At 41.6% G+C, this 21,299-nt stretch overlaps 2 protein-coding genes across 7 annotated transcripts in view; one reads left to right on the forward strand and one right to left on the reverse strand.

Annotated features, from left to right (window-relative positions):
• Nucleotides 1-26: 26 nt before the first annotated feature.
• On the reverse strand, nucleotides 27-5,630 carry C17orf67 (C17orf67 homolog). 2 transcript variants are annotated; one of them, XM_025141599.3, is made up of 4 exons: nucleotides 5,542-5,630; nucleotides 4,798-4,898; nucleotides 1,873-2,008; nucleotides 27-505 (listed from the first exon to the last, which is right to left on the reverse strand). In XM_025141599.3, exons 1-3 carry the CDS (start codon nucleotides 5,594-5,596, stop codon nucleotides 1,892-1,894), a joined length of 273 nt encoding a protein of 90 aa, XP_024997367.1. In that variant the 5' UTR covers nucleotides 5,597-5,630; the 3' UTR covers nucleotides 27-505; nucleotides 1,873-1,891. The 2 variants fall into 2 exon arrangements, with proteins under 2 accessions (XP_024997367.1, NP_001264952.1); NM_001278023.2 differs by having other exon boundaries at nucleotides 1,869-2,008.
• A 967-nt stretch (nucleotides 5,631-6,597) lies between these two features.
• Nucleotides 6,598-21,299, forward strand: part of DGKE (diacylglycerol kinase epsilon) — a 28,513-nt gene continuing 13,811 nt past the window's right edge. For 4 of the 5 annotated variants that reach the window (XR_005840704.2, XR_005840705.2, XR_005840703.2 and 1 more), the window contains exons 1-10: nucleotides 6,598-7,324; nucleotides 8,947-9,106; nucleotides 9,478-9,597; nucleotides 10,267-10,410; nucleotides 11,332-11,489; nucleotides 11,761-11,812; nucleotides 11,959-12,072; nucleotides 12,458-12,529; nucleotides 13,137-13,264; nucleotides 13,727-13,838. Coding sequence is in view for 1 of the 5 variants with exons in the window: in XM_001234225.7 (XP_001234226.4) it covers nucleotides 6,861-7,324; nucleotides 8,947-9,106; nucleotides 9,478-9,597; nucleotides 10,267-10,410; nucleotides 11,332-11,489; nucleotides 11,761-11,812; nucleotides 11,959-12,072; nucleotides 12,458-12,529; nucleotides 13,137-13,264; nucleotides 13,727-13,838; nucleotides 14,150-14,341 (1,716 nt within the window). In the remaining 4 variants the exon portion in view is untranslated. Of the gene's footprint in view, nucleotides 7,325-8,946; nucleotides 9,107-9,477; nucleotides 9,598-10,266; nucleotides 10,411-11,331; nucleotides 11,490-11,760; nucleotides 11,813-11,958; nucleotides 12,073-12,457; nucleotides 12,530-13,136; nucleotides 13,265-13,726; nucleotides 13,839-14,149; nucleotides 20,415-21,299 lie in introns of those variants that run through there. The other variant, XM_001234225.7, reaches the window with a different exon arrangement.

Consider the following 21,299-nt stretch of genomic DNA (forward strand, 5'->3'; position numbering starts at 1 on the left):
TACAGCATAACAGAATCGTCTGAAAATGGATTTGAATTAAGCATTTATTATGAAACAATACATGAAATACTCATCAAGCGATTGAACATAGATCAGCATTGCTAAATGTTGTGTCTTCATATGATGTTATTTAAGCTACAAAGCTATGATTAACGTTTCCTCCAAAGTCCATTTAAGTTCCATTTACTTCAGACAGTCTAAAGCTGTCCACTTGGAAAGCATCCTCTAGACTCATTACTGATTTATTCTTGCCTGTAGCTCAGAACTTGGAGGAAAGACATCATTTATTTATTCATGCATGCAATCGCTATTTTCTTGACAGGTGGAAAATGTATGTTGGTCTATAATATGTCTAGCTACTTATGTTTGGAAGTTTTGTCATAACATTAGGATTATAATTATTGCAAAGAGATTCAGCTCTACAATGAGCATATAGCCCATGCAGTAATAATCTTGTCCTTAGCACAATCACCGTATGTATCTTCTTACATGCCCATGAAGAGATCTGCAGAAAATAAAAGGAAAATATACTTAAAACACCTGGAGAAATTGGCCATACTAATAACATACAAAAGGCTTCAAATCTTTTAAGCACTTTTCTAACGTTAATTCTTCACCTCACTGTGAGCAGGATAGAAGCAAGCCAGCTTTCAACTGTGTCTCAGCTGGAAGGCTTTTTGAAATCTGCCCACTCACCTCCTAGGGCTCAGGTCTGGGAATCTTGTGGTTTTGTTTTTAAATAAGTTGCAGACCTTTGGCTTACTGTGGATTAGAATAGCTCCATTGAAGTCTGCCCCAATGTCCAGGTTTTCAAAGGCATTTAGATGTATACAGGTACAGATAGATGCCTAGCATAATTTTAAGCAGATGAACTTTCTAACTTTCAAATTGCATCAGCCCTGACAGATATCATCTCTGTATTGTACTGCTTAAATGCTTTTGAAAGTATGCTCCTGAGTCTGCAATTTTTATGTTAAGAAGTTGACTGTGAGTGATACAGCATCACTATTATGGTGAGAATTCAAGCTTATCCTGGCTGACAAATCTCATGTCTGTTTAAAGAATGTAAGCTGGAAGGCTTATCCTGCCTTTGTATAAAGATACACAAATGTAGGTATGTCTTCTCTTTCAGTATTACAAACAGCCATTAAGAATTAGAAAAGTTTAGGCTGGGATGTGGCATATTGTTACCAATTGGTTTATGAGTAATGCCTGGTTTCTGGGCTGTGCTTTAGACTGTATTTTCCCATTGAACATTATGATGTATATGATAAGCAAAGGCAAGAAAGAAAATTATGCCATATATTACACAGAAGTTGAAAATCATAAACAGAACCAATAGCCCATGAAAATGCTCTGTGTTAATGCTTACCAGCACGTGTACTAAACAGAAAACTCCATTAAAAAAATCAGCACTTAGCAAATTATTGCAGCTGAGATACTGCAGAACAGGCTCAACTCCTAGCAGGTCAGACTGTATCTCAGATACCTCAGGGTGAAGATGAGGTTCATCCTGTCACAGCCCTTACTGAAAGTTAAATGAAGAAATATAAGACTTAAAAGAGATGCTGTGGAAATGGAGCAGAAGCAGACAGGAAAGAAACGGGAGCAATGTCAAGCAAAGTTAATAGGAATGTTATGCAGTTACCGACTTATATCCATACAGCAGAGAAATGCATGATCAAATGGTTTATTACTTGAACAGAACTACAGTGACACAGTTGGTGCCATCATCCTGTTCCACTGCCAGACAATTTCAGTATAAGGTGCTCTCTCAAGCCACCCGTTTTTCTCTCCTCTTCTGGTTTGTGGTTCTACTTTTTGTTTTAAAAAAGGAAATATGCACTGTAAAAGAAATAGATATATACCAACCACAGGGTAGGCAAGACCATTAGATTGGATGGACTAAATCCCGGTTGCAGTGTGGCAAGCAGTGTGGATTCAACCAGTGCTCCAGGAATTGCTCTTCCGATCTCTGCTCCAAGCGCTGGAGGTAAAGCATGTGCTCCTAATTAAAGACAAGAAGATGTTATTTAATTATGTAACCACTCGGGCCTGATGTCAGGACAATGAGCCAGGTCAATTTTACAGCTTATACAAGGACAATTAACTTCTGAAAATTATCAAATATAATGAAATGGGATTTCTAGTCACTTTGTCGTAACGTAGCAATACTTAATGATTGATATCAGCCAGACTAGTAAAGGTGTTGGGCAAGAATTTTGCAAAAATATTCATAAATTAAGAATTCTGCATACACGTATTTTATTGGCATATCCACACAGAAGCCTCTGTTGGTCCTTGGGTTACAAAAGGAATCTCACAGACAGGATTGTTGTATCCTCTTTTGATAATTGATTCCTGCATTAAACTTTGATCAGACATGTGGCAGTACTCTGAAGGGTTCCAGTAAGCACTTTGCATCAGTGCTGACTGATGTTGTGTAAAATATAAATAATACGAATTAGAGGGTTTTGGTGTAAGCAACAGGTTGCCAAACTGAGTGAGTCATGTGCCAAAAACTCAACCTCCATCAGGAAGGAAATCTGCTTTTAAAAAGTTACAGTGCTAGTGCATGTAGCCTAGTGAGAGAGAGAGATTTTTTCAGAAATATAGCCCATTGCTTAGCACACTGGGTAATGCAGCAATTGAAGCTGTAGCATAGACCCTTTGCACAAGTCAAGTATTCCTGCTGTCATCCAGTTGTCTGCTTTCTGAGCTGCCCGGAGGGCTGGTGCAGGATGCATGCAGGCTGGCAGCAGGAAGCATGAGCATCCTGCCTCTCACTGTGCTCTGTGCTCCTCGCAGTGCAAAGCGCCTTGGCTCCGTCCCACAGTGGGGCTGCATAATGGACTTGCAGAGAACAGGCCTATATGACTGAAAAGACTCTACATGATAAAAAGCAGGGCCTTGGTCAAAGTAAGATTAAAATATCTTGATAACATAAATGACATTTTAAAATAATCAAGGATGGCAGATCTTGCTGTCTGTAACTGAATGGGCTTTTTTTAGTGAAACGGCACTGTGGAAGTCAAACTGTGTCACAAAGAATTGCAAATTAAATTCCTCAGCTCAGCATGAGCTGGCCTCGACAAACAGCTTTTGCTTAAAAAAGCTGAACAGAGGCAGGTTCATCTCAGCATTAATTTCATTCCGCTACAAAGAATCCATACAAAATCAATTTTTCTCTTTGAGTCTGTGGTAGAACTGAGCATGGGGATACAGCAGCCATGCCCCTTCATTCACAACTGAAAATCTCCATGTTCCACTTGGGAGGAGGGATGGATTTTTTATTGAAGGATATTTTCTTTTCTACTGAAAACCTTGACTTTTAGTAAGAAAAGCAAATACTCTTACGTTTGGGCTTTCTTACAGAGAAGCATTTGCAAAGTGGCCAGGGCAGAGCAGCAGAGGTCAGTAATCAAAAGCTTCCCTAGCCCCAGCTCCCTCTACTCTCTGCTTGTACACATTTAACTTCCTGTAACCCAGAGTTTAACTCAATCCCACTCTCCTGTTGTTTGATTTTATATTTAAGATATTTACTATATAATGTGTATATAATCATGGTGTTATACTGAGCATTAGCATGGTTGGGATGTATTCCCACCAATTTTCAACAGCTGCAAAGTGTATTGAACAACAGCATGGAAACCAATCCAACTCTGAAGTGCACACCTATTGGTTTCTTGGTGCTGTCATACTGTCTTAATTGTTCAAGATTGTTAACACGCATGGTGTAGTATTCTTGTGACAGCTTTGATTTGTTGTGGCCATCACTGTTGACAAAGAAGTGTGTATGTTGGAAGCGGTGTGTGGCCAGGACTGCCAGGTGGATTCTTTTTGGCTGGTATACAATAACCATTGGAAAGAGAAAACCACTAGCTGTCTCCACAAGCCTGGCACACGTGGAGCTCAGCCTTGCTTTGTGCCCTATGGAGTTCAGAAGTGTTCAGCACCTTGCTAAGCTGAGCCCCTGTACTCCTCATACATGTACAATCTATTGTGTCCTTTCTGGATTCTGTGGCTTTTGCCTCTTCAGAGCCATATAATTTTAGCTCCGTTTATTTACTTTGGAACAAGATACGCACTAATTTTAAAATACCTTAAGTAACTTTTAAGAAGTGCAGAATTATATGTTAGATCTTCTTGAAGGATGTAAAACAGAAGGTTCCTAAATTCTTTCATGTTCCTTTTGCTGTAATTTGGGTTAGAGATCAATACATGTAAATATTACACACAAAAGCAATGCTGTTGTATTAAGCTAGCAGCTAAAAATCTCACAGTGTCATAACAAACCATCTTAGCTGTAGCAGTCATAAAAAAGCAAATGAAAGTAAGTGATTTAAAAGCTGGTGTAGAGCTACCTCGACCTCCACACTGACCGCTGACACCTGCCCCTCCTTTCTGCCTTGAGTGCAGAATGTACCGTAAGCAGAAGATATTTCCTGTTATTTCGTTTCTCAGGAACAACCTGATGAACTCCACATTTCTATAAATGAAAAGCCACTTTCTTCTCAATAATCTAACTGGCATTTTTTGAACCGTGATAAATAATTTCTGCACTGTACACGACCCGAGCAACATTTAGCACTTACAGAATGCTACCTGACACTGATTGAAAGAATGCAACAGAGTTTTTTAATATTTCACAGTAGAACTCAGCTGCTTAAGTAGGTGATATTCATAACTTACTCTTTGGAATTTTACCTATAAGAATCTAACATTAAGCACTTTCTCCCCCCTCCCCTCCCCCTTTTCTTAAATAAATGCAATTTAAAAGTAAATGTCATAAATCACCCTCATTGGCTCATCGGGGAAACCAGCTTTTCTTTGTCTGTCTTCACGACGAGTTCTCAGAATCTGTTTGGCTTCTTTCTCAGTCAAAATTGGAGAAGTGTCTACAGATGGAAAAGCAGCAGCTAGTTATGAAATTACCATGAAGTTAATGTTTTATCTGTCAGTTGTAAAATGAAATGTCTCCAAACTTTATTTTGTCTTTATACAGAGTGTTCTTTCATTGCAGACCCTTCCCAGGGGATACTGCATTCCAGAAGATACGAGTGGAATTTTAAACCATTTTTATACTTGTGCTTTCTATAGCCTGGTCCTACCAGCGTGTAACAAATCCTACATATTAATGTTACTGCCTAAACTGAAAAAATATAACAGCACCACCTAATCACTGAAGTTAGTGACTCTTCCGATTCTTTTCCCTCTGTTTTGCTTTACTTTTCAGGATTATTTTTCTAAGTAAAGCAAAGGAGAGTTTGGTGAAATAATATTAAAATTATAAGCTCGTAAAATAGTGTTTTGGTTTAGAATAAATGACTCTAGTGTGCACGCAGAGAGTAAAATATCTGATACAATAGCTCACTTGTTCAAAATCAGATCATGGAATGCCCGCAGTGTATAAAAAGTTAAGTATTAAAAATGAAATATGAAGATCCTAAAATACAAAGCACTAATATTATGACAATATGTTCTGCATCTCCTACTCTGTAATTACATACATACACGGGTTCATTTCATATAGACTCCTACCTGTAAAAGCGGTCATGAGGACCAGGAGGAAGATAAACACAAGTAACTGCTTCATTCTGATTCTGCTTTCTCTCAGCCTGGTCCAGTCTGAGTAGAGCTGACGGAGGCATGAGCCTATTTGAAGTGGCTACGTCAGTCACAAATGTTTGTTTATGCTTTAACTAATGTGACTTATAGTACGATTTTGAAGACATCTGGCGTGAAGTTTTGAATATGGCTATTATCTGCTGGAACATTCTCAGCATTACTCTGCTCCTGAGGGAAGGAAAACAGAAGACCATTTTTCCACTTCAGCCTTCTGAGCTACGCGGGGTGTTTTAATTGTGTGAAAATCGGAGCCCTACCTTACGCTTAGCACAGCAATGGGCTCAGCTGCCTGAGAAACACAACCGCTGTGCTGAAAGACAAACGGCCACTCCTGAATTGTTATAAATTCCTGTCTCTAACAGAGGGATCCATTAACCTGGTTTAACTCTCAGAAGGCCAAATCACCGCTGTGGGAACACAGAGCAGAAATTTGTATCAAATTAATAGAATCACACAGCTGACAGCTCACATCATTCTTCTCTTTCTCGGACAAGTTGGTTGAAAACGGGATGGGAAATGACTTCACTATTTAGCAGAGTGAGAAGTAAGGACAGGACTTCAACAAATGTGCTTCGTTCCCGAGTGTCACCGGCCCAACATCCCCGAGCAGCGCTGTGCCGGGCGTGGGCCCGCAGGGGGAGCAGTCTGCGTCCCTTCGGATGTGATAAACCCGAGGGATGACGGACTGCATGGACTCAGGTCACTGTTAAACGCGTTGTTCTTGAGACGCAAAGACCTGTGGCTTCTAATAGCACCAACTGTCGCTGCATTTTGAGAGCTGCTACAGGGAAAGCTTTACGGCACACCACGAACGTACTCGCTCCGTCCATCGCCGCGGGCCTTCGAAACACTCGGCGCAAATCGCACCGCCTGCCCCGCAGCGACGAAGCCGCCCTCCCTGCCCTCACTTCCGGGCGGCGCCCGTTGCCTGGCAACCGCCGCGGCCACTTCCGCTTCCGCCGCGCGCGCACCCCCTACGGCTGCTGCGGGCCGGGCCGGCCGAGCTGACGCTGGGCTCGGGCAGACGGTGGCGGAGCCTCTCGTTCCTGTCAGCGCCGAGGCCCTGCAGCTGGAGTGGGTTGGATCGGAAGCGCTTAGAGCCAGCGAGGGGTTGGAAGATGCTTCCCGAAGCCGCTCGTCGTTTCCTGGCGGCGGGCACCCGGCCCCGGGTTCGCCGTGCTGTCTCCTCGGGCGACGTGAAGGGGTAGGCAGCAAGGCCGCGCCGGAGGGGGATGGCGGGCGCCGAGAGCGGGAGCGGCGCCTTCTCCATGTCCTCGGTCGTTGCAGACTGGAGCTTGGTGTTCTGGACGCTGTGCTCCGTCATCCTGCCGGTGCTGATCACTCTGTGGTGCAGCTTCCACCGCTCCCGGCGGCAGATGCTGATACGTGACATCTTTTGCAAGAGCAAGCATGACTGGCACTACACGGACCTCTTCGGGCAGCCCTCCTACTGCTGCGTGTGCGCCCAGCACATCCTCCGCGGCACTTTCTGCAGCTGCTGCGGGCTGCGCGTCTGCGAGGGATGCCTGAAGAAGGCCGACCAGCATTTCCTCTGCAAGGAAATCGTGATGAGGAGCGAAGGTGGAGCCCACAGCTCTATGCCACACCACTGGATCAGAGGCAATGTCCCGCTCTGCAGCCACTGCATGGTGTGCAAGCAGCAGTGCGGCACGCAGCCCAAGCTCTGTGATTACAGGTACTGTGGTGGAGGTTGGCTTTCTGTGAGAAAGTGTGCTGCCATTTCTGTGCTGTATTTACCGCGGTGTTGTTGGAACACGTTGCCACAAAAACAGTGTGAAAGAACCTAAAAGGAAAATGAGTTCTGGTCAGTAATTTCACTCATAGGTTAAGACGTTGCCTCTTGTGTCTACTTGTTCTCTTATTTGCATTTCTCTGTCATGATACGCTAGCTACTATATGATTACATGTAGACTAAGCCCAGGAGAGCTTGTATTCTGGGGACAGGTACAAGAACGTTCTTGTTGTTTGTACAGTGTGATCGTAGTAGTGGCAGAGCACGTGTTTCAGATTGCCAAAAACACACGTGTAACTCTGCAAAATTGGCTTCTGATCAGTGCAGCTAGTACAAGCAACCCTACCATAACTGCTTTGTTTTTTCCTTTTAATAACATCCAGAATAAGCTAATAGGAAGATTTTAAAAGCTGGTGTAATATAATCCGTTGTTATTGTTTGTGGTAAGAATGATAAAAAAATTATAAGAAAACATTCAAGGGCTCATACTGCCATCAGTAAGGGTGCTTTTAAAGTTATCAGCATGAGATGTTGGGCACATTGGGCCAGAATAGGGAGCTGATAGTCCATATCCTGGGAGCAGCGTGAATTATGACCTCTGCCTTCTCAAAGGATGTCAGCTGTCTGCTTTTCTTTACTCCTGTGTCATACTGTCAGTTTGTCAGTAAGTCAGCAGAATTCCAGTATAAAGAGGCGGACTGTCAGAGATGAAATCTTGAGAGTGTGCCTAGCAGAGGAGGAAGGGGATGGGATTTAGGATGCAAAAGTGGGAGAGGAAGAAAACACAGTGACTTGATAGTCACTGTCTGCAGTACAGGGCAAATATCACTGCTGCTCTAGTTGTGTGCTGGATTAACCAGAAGGACTCCAAAAATAGCTTTCACATCTGCTTAAACCGAGGCTTTGGATGTGGTAAGTGAGGATTAACGTTTTGCAGAGGCTGGCAGGAGGTGGTGCAGTATTCCCTCTTGTTCTACTCTGTTTTCCAGGATGGCTTCTAGAATAGGCCAAAAAGCTGAGCAGTTTTGCATAACAAAATCCTTTGCGTGTTATCATGTAATGTTTTGGGTTTCAGACTTGAGAATATTACTACTTTTAAGTAATATACTTACGAAGGCATTTAATGTAGCAGTAACATCTTAAATTAGTAAACTGTACTGCAGTGTATGCTCAGTAAGGATGGGTAGGAGTTCAGTTTTACATAGGAGCTCTGAGTGTGACTGTTTATATTGCACACACTGCAAGTGAATATAGCATCTGATTTGTGGAGTTAAAAGAATATAATTAATTTTAAAGTAATTTAGTTTACAGAATTCAAATCTTTTTCTAAACTTTCAAGGACATGATCAAGTTCTGTATTTATTTTTTTTGTAGCCAATAGATTGTCATTTGAAATTCTATAGACTGCACAGTGTTCTCTGTAATGTGCATAGAATATGATTTGTAACAGTGCATGTCATGTGAGTACTTTCCAGAGTTACTGTCCCTCTAAAATAAATATACACATTTATATGCTGGTTGATTGAGAATGAATTTTCTTGATTTTTTTGGTTTTTTTCTTCCAGATGTGTGTGGTGTCAGTGCACTGCCCATGACGAATGCATGTTGGATTGTTTAAAGACTGAGGAGTGCACGTTTGGAGAATTCAAAGATTTAATTATTCCCCCATACTACTTGTCTACAATCGACCAGATGCGTAAAGACAAAAGAACTGATTATGAAAAGGTAATTGTCTGCTGCTTCTTTTTTTTAATACGTTGTCTGGCTTCTGTTTTTTAATAAAATCAGAAAATTTGATAAAGATATGGGAAGAAGTGTTCTTTTTACAGAACTTCACAAGAACTGTTGCATACCAAAACCGCATGTGAAAAACATCACTACTTGAACAGTTCTGTAACATCTTGTTACTTATCTAATCCTGGAGTGTTTGTTGTCCTGGACACCACAGAATGGAAACGTTCAGCATTGGTGTGCTGAAAATACTTATTTGTTTTGATGACTTCCAGCTAATCAGCACTTAAAGAGGACAGGGTTTGGAGCAAGACTTGAGGCGTCTTCAGAGTTAGTGCAAGCTACTAATTGTTGCCTTTTTGCAGGTGGTCCCTTATTGCAGAGAACATTGGATCCCAGTAATCATACTGGCAAACACTCGTAGTGGGAACAACATGGGCGAAACTTTACTAGGAGAATTCAAAATTCTGCTGAACCCTGTTCAGGTAATTGCAGTGAAAAGCCACTATAGTGAAATAAAAACTTAAATTAGAATCAATATCACTTTGCTTCCATAATGGCAGTAAGATCTTGAGTAGTAATTCTGATAATAAGCATCTGGCTCTCGAAGTAGTCTACTAGTTCTTAGAAAATGAAATATTTAAATCTTAATTTGAAATGTGTTGGTTCAAACCCTCTTTACTTGTGAAAATGGCGGTGTTTGCAGTTGCTGTTCTGTGCTGTCACTTTCCCCTTAAAGCCCACAGAGTTGGCACAGGATATTGGCATAATGGCAGTGAGTTGTTTCTTGGATTTAAGTAAGGCTTTAAAAAATAGATCTCTTTGTATCTTGAATGTCTTAAAATAACTTTCAGCTGAAGTCTTTCATCTTTAGAGAATTCCTTGTAGTGTTACTGGATGCAGGATTTTCTTAGGACTTGGTCAGCTTGACTTATCAATGGCATTTATTGTTGGTGAAGCACCTGGAGCTATCCTGGGACCTTGGGAGACTGAATACAGTTCATAAAAAGTCAGAACAGCTCATTTGCTTACGCGATATTATAAGTAGAGAATGTTTATTTTGTATTAGAATGAACATCTTGAAGTTGTTTATCTCTGAGGCAAATCCTGAGTCCTGTTCTGTGAACTTACAGAACTTATTTTCCTTGTTCTAGGTTTTTGATCTAAGCAAAATTACACCTGCTAAAGCACTCCAACTCTGTTCCTTGCTGCCTTGCAATGCTGTCAGGGTTCTTGTCTGTGGTGGGGATGGTACAGTAGGCTGGGTCCTGGATGCAATCGATGAAATGAAGATAAAGGTATTGTACTTCAAATAAAAAGCTGTCTGGAGCTTTGTCAATGAGTTTTGGAGCTGCTGAAGTGCTACAGCCTAATCTCTTACCTGTATTTATAACATTCATCTTCCTGAATAAGCTTGTAGAGAAATATTTGCAGAACTACTTATATGTGCTGGGGACAAAAATGCATTGTGTTATGAATCCCTGTAGCTCAAGAAAAATATATAAAAGCTTTGGGTTTTAAAAGCTCATTTGAAAATTGCTACAGGATATTTTGTGTTGTTCTTTCTTCTTTGCCTGAAGAAATTATCACCTCTGCATCTGTTCATGACAGGTGTGTGTGTATGTGACACCACTGTACCTTAGTAGCTTTGTTTCTTGGAGTGTGTAAATTGCTGTCCATAATTGGTTAGTTTTATACATGTGAGGCTTTTTAGAACTGACATCTCTTCAATTTTGTAAAAGCCTTTTTGTTTCATTGTGGTTGGCAGCCTTTTATTCTTTCTGTCACTCTCAGCATGCATAGCAAAGCACTTCCTCAGAGGTACACACAGTAACAGCATTAGTGACTTACCCATGGCTGCAGCAAGTGGAAGGCTGGGAAATGAGACAAGTAGTTCAGGCTTTCCTTTTTCCAGAACCAAAGCATCATTTTTCTGAGGGATCGTTCTGTTCACTATTAATAATGCGCTGTTCCTCTGCTGTGTTTGCATTTGCTTTTCTCCCCACAGTGGCTTAAGGTTGCCTTTATTTGCATTACCCTTACTGTAAGTGCTTCAGCTGGCCATCTGCTGTGCTAATAACAGCAGCTGTGTCACTCAGCACTAGGTAACAAGCTGCTCTGAGGGTTAATGGTGTTTATATAACTTGAACATTTGGGGGAGAGAAGGTGGAAAATGAATGCTGAGAAGATAGCTAATGTGAATTGCTTCTGTGTCCTAGGGGCAAGAACGCTTTATTCCACAAGTTGCAATTTTACCTCTAGGAACAGGTAATGACCTGTCCAATACACTGGGCTGGGGTGCAGGTTATGCTGGAGAAGTCCCTGTGGAACAAATCTTACGAAATGTCATGGAGGCAGATGGAATTGTGCTGGACAGGTCAGTAACAGTGGAAAGATAAATTCTGTTAAGCCAAATATTACTGTAGGTCTACTCATACTCCATTAAAACAGTGTATGTAAAGTTCCTAAGTGGATCAGGAAACTGCAGAATAACTGAGGTCCAAAATTAGTCTATATTTAGTTGTTCTGCAATGCTTAACTCTTTCATGATGCAGTTAATTAAATTTGAGTCTTTTGAGATTCTTAGGTACTGCTTTGGTACTGAGAATAGTTTCTTTGTCACAAGTCTGATAGCTGTTGTTTTTCAGATGGAAAGTTCAAGTGACAAGCAAAGGATACTACAACTTAAGGAAACCAAAGGTATGGCTTGCAATTACAAGCATGGATTCTATGGAATACCTGCATGGTTATATTTTCTGGTTTCCTACTTCCCAATAATTGTGGTGGCTTTTAATTCCTAATTAATAGTACTTAATAAGATTATAAATAGAAATCTTCTCTTACAGGTATTTACAATGAACAACTACTTTTCTATAGGACCTGATGCTCTTATGGCTTTAAATTTCCATGCCCATCGTGAGAAGACTCCCTCGCTGTTTTCCAGCAGAATTATTAATAAGGTGTGCTGAATAAAATGACACTTTCCCCTTCCAGTTGCTGACTTGACTTACGCCTGTATTTTAAACACTCCACATGATTTTTCCCACCACTGTGGCATAAGTTCTTCTAATTAAATATTATCTATTAATTTCTGTTCAGCTGATTTTCAGCCTTTAGAGCTCTTTGTCAGACTACGTTATTCTGAAAAAAATGTGCCTTCAGGTGTTAGTGAACTGCAGTGGTACAATATGTCTCTCTGCACAGCTGCCCTGATGTGCAAGTATGTTACATATGCATTCTAGATAATAAGGTTTGGTCCTGACTACACATGAGCATTTACAGTAGGCTTCATATGTGTTGTCTTCTTCTAACAGTGTTTTCTGTTTCCCCCGTTGTTTTTTGCAGGCTGTTTATTTTTTTTATGGAACCAAAGACTGCTTAGTACAAGAATGTAAAGATCTTAACAAGAAAGTTGAGGTAAGTTTTTTAACTTGCTTATTTGCTGGACAAATAGTGGAGTATAAAAATTATGAAAGGAAAGGGAAAAGATTCTGCAGTTTACTGTGTAAGGATATTTGTGTAAGGGTAGCTCTGGACTTTGTGGAGTTTTTCTGATGTTCAGGTTCCTTTGCTATCTGCAACTTGCTTTGTGGAATTCATGCCTTTGAGCTTACAGAGAATTCCTGAAATTTTTTCTGGTCTTGGCTCAGGTCTCAGTTCAACTACAGAGACTGAGTTAAAATCTGCACCAGAGACTTAGATAAATGAGGGGCTTTTGTCAACACAAAAAAGCTTGTTTTGTTTGTTTTGTGTTTTCTATTAACAGAAATTGATCACAAGCTATGAAAGCACAACATATTGATCTTGTCTTAAAATCAGAAGTCTTTTTTAAGTATGAAAAGAAAACACATTCTATTTGTACAGGGTCAGTTTAGCTCACAGGCTGGTTTTGTATTGTTGGGTTGTTTTTCGTTTTTTTTTTTTCTTCAAGCGTAAGTCTATTAAATGGATAAAGAGAACAATGAGCATTTTTTGTGGTTCTGAATTTTCTATGTGATAATTAACTTTTGTTTCTCTTTTAAAGCTAGAGTTGGATGGTGAGAGAATCGAGTTACCCAATTTGGAAGGGATCATTGTCCTGAATATTGGATACTGGGGAGGTGGTTGTAGGCTCTGGGAAGGAATGGGTGATGAACCTTATCCCTTGGCAAGGTACACATATAAATGTATTTCATAGTGTATTTCAAATGCTTATGAGGCTAAGCTTCCGAAAATTATTTGGACAAAGTTTTTTGCCAAAAAGTGCAGAAAATAAGCTTTTTTTCTTTTTGTTTTTTCTGTGGATTAGTAACGGACTAAAATGACTGAAAGCTTAAAAATTTCTAGAACAGAAATCCACCAAGGGCCTTAAACATGCACTGTAAGTCTCAGAATGCAATATGTCTGTAATTGCCAGTAGCTAGGTAAGGAATACCAGCTGGACTATTGCTCAGTATTTGACCTGCTTTTGTACAGCTTCCCTTGCTGTTCAGTGTGACCTACTGTTCAGGAGAAATAAATAATTTTAACATCTATCTTCTCCATGGTGACAACAATGAAAGACTGTAATGTTTGGATTTGTGTTCTGGAGCTCATAAGCCTCCCTAAAAAAGAGCCTGCTTTCTTAATTCATAGACACGACGATGGACTTCTGGAAGTTGTTGGAGTTCATGGTTCCTTCCACTGTGCTCAGATTCAGGTGAAACTAGCAAATCCTGTTCGTCTAGGGCAGGCACATACAGTGAGGGTAAGTGGTATTTATGAACACGTTTCCCTAAGTCTTTTTCAGTACACAGCATACAGCTTCAAGCACTCAGCTGTATGGCCTAAAGTTGCAGTTTGCAGTTGAGCTGAATGTTTCTTTACTTAGTAAAAGCCGATATGCATAATTAGCAACCTCTTGCTGTGGCTGGTGGCCTATGAGGACAACAAATTATGTACTAAGTTTCTCTCCTGCAAGTCTCAAACTGTGCAACAACAGTATGTTGTAGTTTAAAAAGGTATCTTCAGAGCTACATTGAACTGCTGTGATTTGTATGTTCTTCTGTTTAACACTAGCTGATCTTGAAGAGTTCAAAGATGCCAATGCAGGTGGATGGAGAGCCGTGGGCTCAGGGGCCATGCACTGTTACCATAACTCATAAGACACATGCACTGATGTTGTATCATTCGGGTGAACAAACAGACGACGACGCATCCAGCGTGTCTGAGCAAGAGCATGTGAGAGAACAGACAGATGAAGATGTATAGATTTTGTGGGATGCAAGATAATACCGTGAAGAACTTGAACCCATTAAAAACACTGAGAATGCTTAATCTAGTTTAAGGATTATGCTGTAGGGTTCATACTTGTGAATTAATTAGGGTTGAGAAAGCCATGCTTTCACATGCATGAACATTTTCACAGCTGAATTACCACAATTGTTTTGCCATTTAGACTGGTGGTGGTACCCAGCCTCTCCAGCTGGAGGAGTTACTGTAATGGGAGGGAAGGGCCAGACGCTGCAGTTCTCCCTTGCTGTAGAATCACATCTTCTGCACATATGCAGTATTGCATGCAAAGGGTGTATACCCTTGGAAAGGAGATCAACTGGGAGTTCAGCCTGCTTCCACCTCTTCTTTTTCCCGGGAACGGTTCCAGAACAGAAAACCAGAATAAGTAGAATGTGAGCTGTTTTTTCTGAGGACAGCCTGCGCCTGGCTGCCATTTGTTGGGAGCAGGATAAATTCCTTTTGGTGTACCTGCTTGTGCAGTACATATCTTATGGGTTTGACTGGGAGAGTGGAGGATGTGGGAGCTCCTGGGAAGGCACTTTGCAAGTAAGATGTTTTTGGACCAAAGCTTTCTGGGAAGGTATGTTAGCAAATGACTCTGTTAGTGGCTTTGTAAGCCCGAGTATCCAAAATGCAGCTTCAAAATAGTTGTACCATGACTTGCACTGAATGATCCTCTGACTGCTTCAGCTCAGTGAGAGATTAATTCTAGTTTTTGTAAATAGTAATTCATTTTAGTTCTTAAGGAGGCTTGCTGGAGGAAAACTTGACAAAGGAGCTGTCTGTTTAAAATATACAAGAGATGATTTTAAATAATGATGGCTGGCAAATATTTAGCAGTTTGAAGGGGCTTTTTAAAGATTACCTGAAAACAATTGGTGGCAAGTCCATCTGGTAACTGTTTCAACATATGTATCATTGGACTGGAGGGGGAATGAAACATTTGTTTTCTGACTGGCCCTTAAGGAATCAGAGATCTCTGTCAGCACTGAGTCATCATTCCCCATGTGAATATAGGGCCAGAAAACTGTAAGTGGCTTATACTGTAAACTGTCAGTTTGACATATCTGAAGCTTCTCAGGGTGAAAACACCTTCACAGTTAACAGAAGTGAAAACCTGCTTCCTATTTTTGTTTTCCTCTTGTAGGTATTTTAAACCTGCGGCAGGTGAGAGCTAAGAGTTAAGATCTGAAATCTGTAACTATTTATTCAGTTAAGTCCAGTTGAGTTGTTGAAGAATATAATTCATGCTGAACATAGACTGCATAAGCGAAGGTTGTTAGAGGAGTTGAGGGGTCTGAACTTTAAATGTTGCTGCTTTTGTCAAATTTCCCCCATCATTTTTTCATTTTTTCTTTATGCTGACTGCGAGTGATACCATTAGGTAAGGTAGGTTCTCTCTAGGTTTTGTAAGAAGAAACAGTTTTTCAACAATCTATAAAACAAAGTTTGCATTAACAGTGAATGAACTATTTATATTTTGAAATAATTTATTACAGCCTTGGTGAAGTTAGTATTCTTAAAACCTCTAACTGTAATCCCATCTGGAGGACACTTTTAAATTGATAGTATTCATTCTAGAAAATGTACATGCTAGATCTGAAAATACTACTGATTATCTATGTATTTATAGTCATCTGGAAATGTGATTGGAGTATAATGAACTGTAAGGCAGACACCATTTGTAAAGGTCTCATTGATCAGCCTCCCATTCTTCATCTTAGTTGTTTTATAGTATGTAAATACAGAGAAGTCTATGTAAAAAGTATTTAAAATATGCAAAAACATGCAGTGTTAGATAGACCTGTTACCCTCACTTTTTTTGTTTTGTTATGGATTTCAATTTATAGCTTCAGAAGTCTTCTAGTGGAAAGTTGTTTTTATTTGATTAACTTACAGACATGAGCATCCTACAAATATTTAAGTTCTATGTTGTGGTTCTCACGTAAGTCATTTACAAACAAAAGACTCTGGAAAAGCAGAGTATGTGCTCTGAAGGGCAGTATTTTCTCCCAAGAAGTCGCACCCACTGGCTGCTGGAACTGAACTGCTCAGAGTGCAGTTTAAAGAGCTCCCTGACATTGATCAGATGATTTTTTGCTTTATTTTATAGCTTAAGAATCTTCAGTGGTTCAAAGACTTCCTTCTTTGAGCTCCCAACATCTAGAAAAATGACTTGGAAAGCTTTGCTTTTCTCCTCTCTTTGCCAGTAGGTAAGCTGGTTTTCCACGTCTGTTCTGCCTGGTTCCACGTTCCAGTGATGCTGAGCTGTGTTTGTGCACACTGGATGCTCACACTTAGTGCACTTTGCCAGGAATCCAGTCCTGAATGTGTGAAATACTCTTTGGGAAATGGAACTCTATCAGTACATTTGCAGAAAGCAGAGAGGATGAGAATTGAAAGTAACATCTAAGTGTGCATTTGTTGGCAGAGCCCCTGGTGAATTGTCTGTGTTGGACAGATGGTCCCATTCTTGGGTATGGGAGTGAAGAAGTTTGTTTCACAAACTGACTGTTGGTGACTGCAGGAAGCAATAAGTAGCAAGTTTAGTTGTTACAGACATGGAGAGCTTCTTGTAAATTTGCATTTATCAAGTGGAGGATATGCTGTATTTGTCCAGTTTCCAACCAGGCATGTGGTCATCCTTCTATTGCAACTATATATATAGTTGTCATATGCATGACAATAAAAGCTTTTTAAGCAATGTTAGCACTAGAATCCATTGGGAAGTCTTGCTGCTTCCTACACTCCATCCTTTCATTTAAATGTCCTCTTTTGCACTGTGTTGCAAATAGAATTAGTTATTTTGAGTTACTCTTACGGGACTGTTTAAGTTTTGGTCCATCTTCTAGAAGTGAATGTGAGCATTGGGCTCCCAGATTATAACACTGACATAAATTACTTTGTGTAGCCTGTAATATAGCTGTAGTTGTTTAACGTTGACTTGTGTTGTGGCTTTAAAACTGCTACATGTTTTTGTTTTAATGTTGTTGGTGCAGAAAGCACCAGTACAAACAGCTGCTGTACAGATAGCTCCCTGAAAGCACTGTAAGCCTCAAAATACTGCAGTACATCATTCACCCAGAAGAGGGAATTCTGCAGCTGGGTCTCATGTCCTGCACAGAAGGATTCTCCCTCACCCTCTTACTGATAAACACTGAGGAACAATAATGACAAATAATGAGTAGTTTATTCTGGCAGTCTTCATACAGTGTAACCTTGTGTAAAATGTAGAGAGTGAATAATAACAAAAATTGTCAAGCACTCAAAAGTGGTTGTACAGAGCTGATTTTGAAGTTTGACTGCAGCATACCCTGGCATTACAGAAGCTTGGTCAGATGCTGTAGCATCCTTTGCTGTAGGTTTCCAGTCCTGTGAAATGCAAATAGCAAACTGAAGGAGAGCCTTCCTGTGCATAGCTTCCTGCCTGGCTCCAACCTAGTTTGTTTGTGTGCATGTTGAGAGGAGGGTGTATGTGTGCATTTCCATACGCACAGAGCTCTTTGTCTTAGGCTTTGTTTGACTTCTTTATTTGTGCATTTCTCCACTTTGAGCTTTCTCTTTGATACTTTTTGCCTGCTAACTTGTCAGCAAAGCACACTGGGATGGTTTCACACAGCAGCCCACCTTGTTGGCATGTTCAGTCGCCTCAATGGCTAATTTACTCAGATAATACCTGGAAAATATTAGAATGGGCACCTTCAGGTGTAGCATTCCCAGCCTCCAGACCTGTTCTCAGTGCAGTTTTTGCTCTTTGCTGCTGGGGACAAATGTCCACATTCTCCACAGGTTCTCAGAACCAGGAGTAGAAGTTCTTGTTTCAGTTCAGCCCTTTCCTTCTGCCTCTATGTTACATGCACTGATGCTCACAGCTTTTTTTTAGTGTATATTATTGTATTTAACTGGTTAAAGCAAGCCAACTTAAAGCACTGTACCTTAGCTGTAAACAGCATAACAGTATGAATGTTATAATACTACTTTTCTACTTAGGAACACTTTTAGGAAGAGCAGCGCTGCGACCTAGCTCGTTAATCTGTGGGTAGAGTAGGACACTTGGGAAACTTCACGTGTTCTAACTGAAAATCCTTTTTGTTCTGTATCTCATACTTAGCAGTATTTGCAGTTTTCTTTAAAAAGAAGCAAGATTGTTAGTTAGGAGTAGACTAGTTGTAACTATACTCAGTTAGGAGTAGACTAGGGCATCTTTAGATTTAAAAACAGTAGTAGCATCACTGATCCTGTTGAATGTGAACCACTGACTTAAAAATGCTCTGATTTTTTGCTCTGAGACACTGTAGCTGCATCTTGAATGTAGGAAAGAAACAATGGAGGGCATTTAGCAATTAGGTGTACTGAGAGAATTTGCAGGTTCTGTATTGTAGCATTGTTTAGGCCACTGTTCTAAAGGCATGGCTTGATCAAAATTTCTTTGTCTCACTAAGAGTGCTGAATACCCAGTGCAGGTTTTGGGCATCTCAGGGACAGACCAGCTGGAGTAAAGCCACATGCCTCCATTAAACCTAGTGATGTTACACTGTTGTGCTTCAGCTGAGGATCTGGCCTTTACTGTTCGAAGGTATGAATGTATTTAAAATTTTACTTCTCATCAATACTACCCTGTTTACTGTGCTGTAAATTCTTCTTATTATTGTATATAGTTGTTGCACTGCTTCGTTTGCAACTTGTTTGCAGGTTTCAGCATAAATCCTTTTCTCCTGAAGGGTGAGTGGGAGCTCATATTGTGAGTTTGTTGCATTCTGAGTCTTTCAAGTTTACATCCCTCAGAAGCCATTTTGTCACCTACCAATGTTGTAATCCTTGAGTACCTCCAGCCATCTTCTCTTTATAGGGTTTTTATAGTTAAACAGAATGGGTTTTTATTTTTGTAGCTTGTAACTTCAACTGTATAGTAGTTACTCCTATTCAGTAATGAGTGGTCAGAATACTGTACCAATGTGACTGAAAAGCTGTAACTGTAATAATAACTACTTGCAAGAAAATACCAGCATGTTAAAAGTTTAAAAAAGAGAAGTTATTCTTTAGCTTGGAAATACTGTGATACGGTGACTTGGAACTTGTATTGGATGTATGTGCATATTCTGAAGTTGCTTTAAATAAGGAAAGAAAAGAATAAAACCTGAGCTTAGCATGCAAATAATAGGCCAAAAGGGGAAACTGTAAACAGTTTTATCAACCAAGACAGACATTTAGGACTGGGTGGGTTCTATGTTTCTCTTATATAGCGCTGAAGCAGGACTGGTCACGGAGTAGTTGTTTCCTTGTGGTGCAGTTTAAGTGTCCAACCACAACAAAAGCCACCTGCACCGTTCCCTCTGTGTTCCCAGAAACAGATCTCAGAGCAAAACTGAATGCTCGTTGCTGTGAGCTGCGTGAGATCGTACAGCATAGCGCTGAGCCTCCAGTGCAGGCTCTGAAGGCGAGTTGTTATGTGGTTCTTGGCATCGCACTGCTCTTAAATGCCACATGCTTCTTCCTTTGGTGTTAAAAAGGAGACAAGTGACAAAGGAGGGGGGTGAGGAGCGGGACTGCAGCCCTCACTGCCAGCAGCTGGGCTGTCGGTGTGATTGTAGAGCTTCCCATCACGGTCTACTTTGTTTGCAATTCTTGTTGGCTTAATCCAGTATTTCTGAAGCAGGTGGTGCTGGCGTTGACCTGTGAGCTGGTGCCAGCTTCACTCAAATCATACTTAAGGGCAATACATATTATTTGCCTGGGCGAGGTTCTGCCTATTAAAACCACACCTCGGTGCAGTCACAGCGCTGTCAGGGCCTGAACCCTGCATTAACAGAAATGAAAGTGAAACCTTTTGTCTGCAGTCAGCTGTATTGCAGTCTGTTACTGAGACGTGAGCTCCTGAAGGCTCTTTGGAGGAAGGGCAGCTCCGTCTCCTTCACACAGCCTTGCAACTACAGGTTTTCAAAGGACTGACTCTGCTACTGAGTTTCCTAACGAGCTGTTTTGTTGTCCTGTTGTTTGTACTGTATTTATCTGTGGTCTCAAATGTGTGGATTAAAGTATTTAAACTCAATTTTTCCTGATTCTCACTATACATAGAAGCGTAGTTCTGGGATCTGCACGGGCCTGGTGGCGAAGATGGCCGCCGCTCAGCTGTGTTACCACACGGCGCGAGGCAGAAGAGCGGCCTGAAGCCGCGCGGTGCATCCCGGTCCTGTGGGGCCGTAGGGACGCGCAGGGCGGGGCTGCGTTCTGGAGGGCGCGCGCTGCCGGCGCTCCTCGCGCTGTGGGAGCGCCGCGTGCTGCTGAGCTGAGCGCGGGGAGACGCGCCGACCGCCCCCCTCCCACACGGCGCCGGTGCGTGTGGAGCCGCTGGCGGCGGGCGCGGGTCGCGCTGCGTGCTGCCTCAGCGACGCGTCCGTCACAGCTGTCGAAGGTAAGGCGGCCCCCGTGTCGTCGTCGTCGTCTTTTGGTCAGCGCTGCTGCTACGCGGTTGATTTTTCATAAAAGGTACGCCTGCACCGAGGGCGGCGGAATTGCAGAGCCCTGAGTGAAAAGCTCGGCCGGCTTTAATTAGAAACGTCTTCTCGATGAATTCTTACGGCCAGCGTTTAAAAATGTGAGAAACGTGGGGTTTTGCACCTGGTTCCCAGCCCCGACATGGCGCCCCATGCAGCCGCGGTGCGCGGCCCTCCAACCCGCAGCGCGGTTCTCCCTGCCCGCAGTGCCCGGCACGTTGCACCCCTCGCGGCCTTCGTTGTATCACCGCCCACTGCTGCTTCCAGACACAACTCCTGCTCCTGGGTGCTGAAGGTCGTCTGCATTTCTTTTAAACAACCCCGCTATTCAGTCTGTCATAGATCATCTCCCTCCAAAAAGGACCGTGCTTTATCTTACGCACTTTCCCACAGTTCCATGTATTGCAGGGAGCGCCCGTCCCGCCCTCAGGTGGGGTGCA

The sequence above is a fragment of the Gallus gallus genome, chromosome 18 (genome assembly GCF_016699485.2).
Source record: "Gallus gallus isolate bGalGal1 chromosome 18, bGalGal1.mat.broiler.GRCg7b, whole genome shotgun sequence".
Classification (NCBI taxonomy): domain Eukaryota; kingdom Metazoa; phylum Chordata; class Aves; order Galliformes; family Phasianidae; genus Gallus; species Gallus gallus.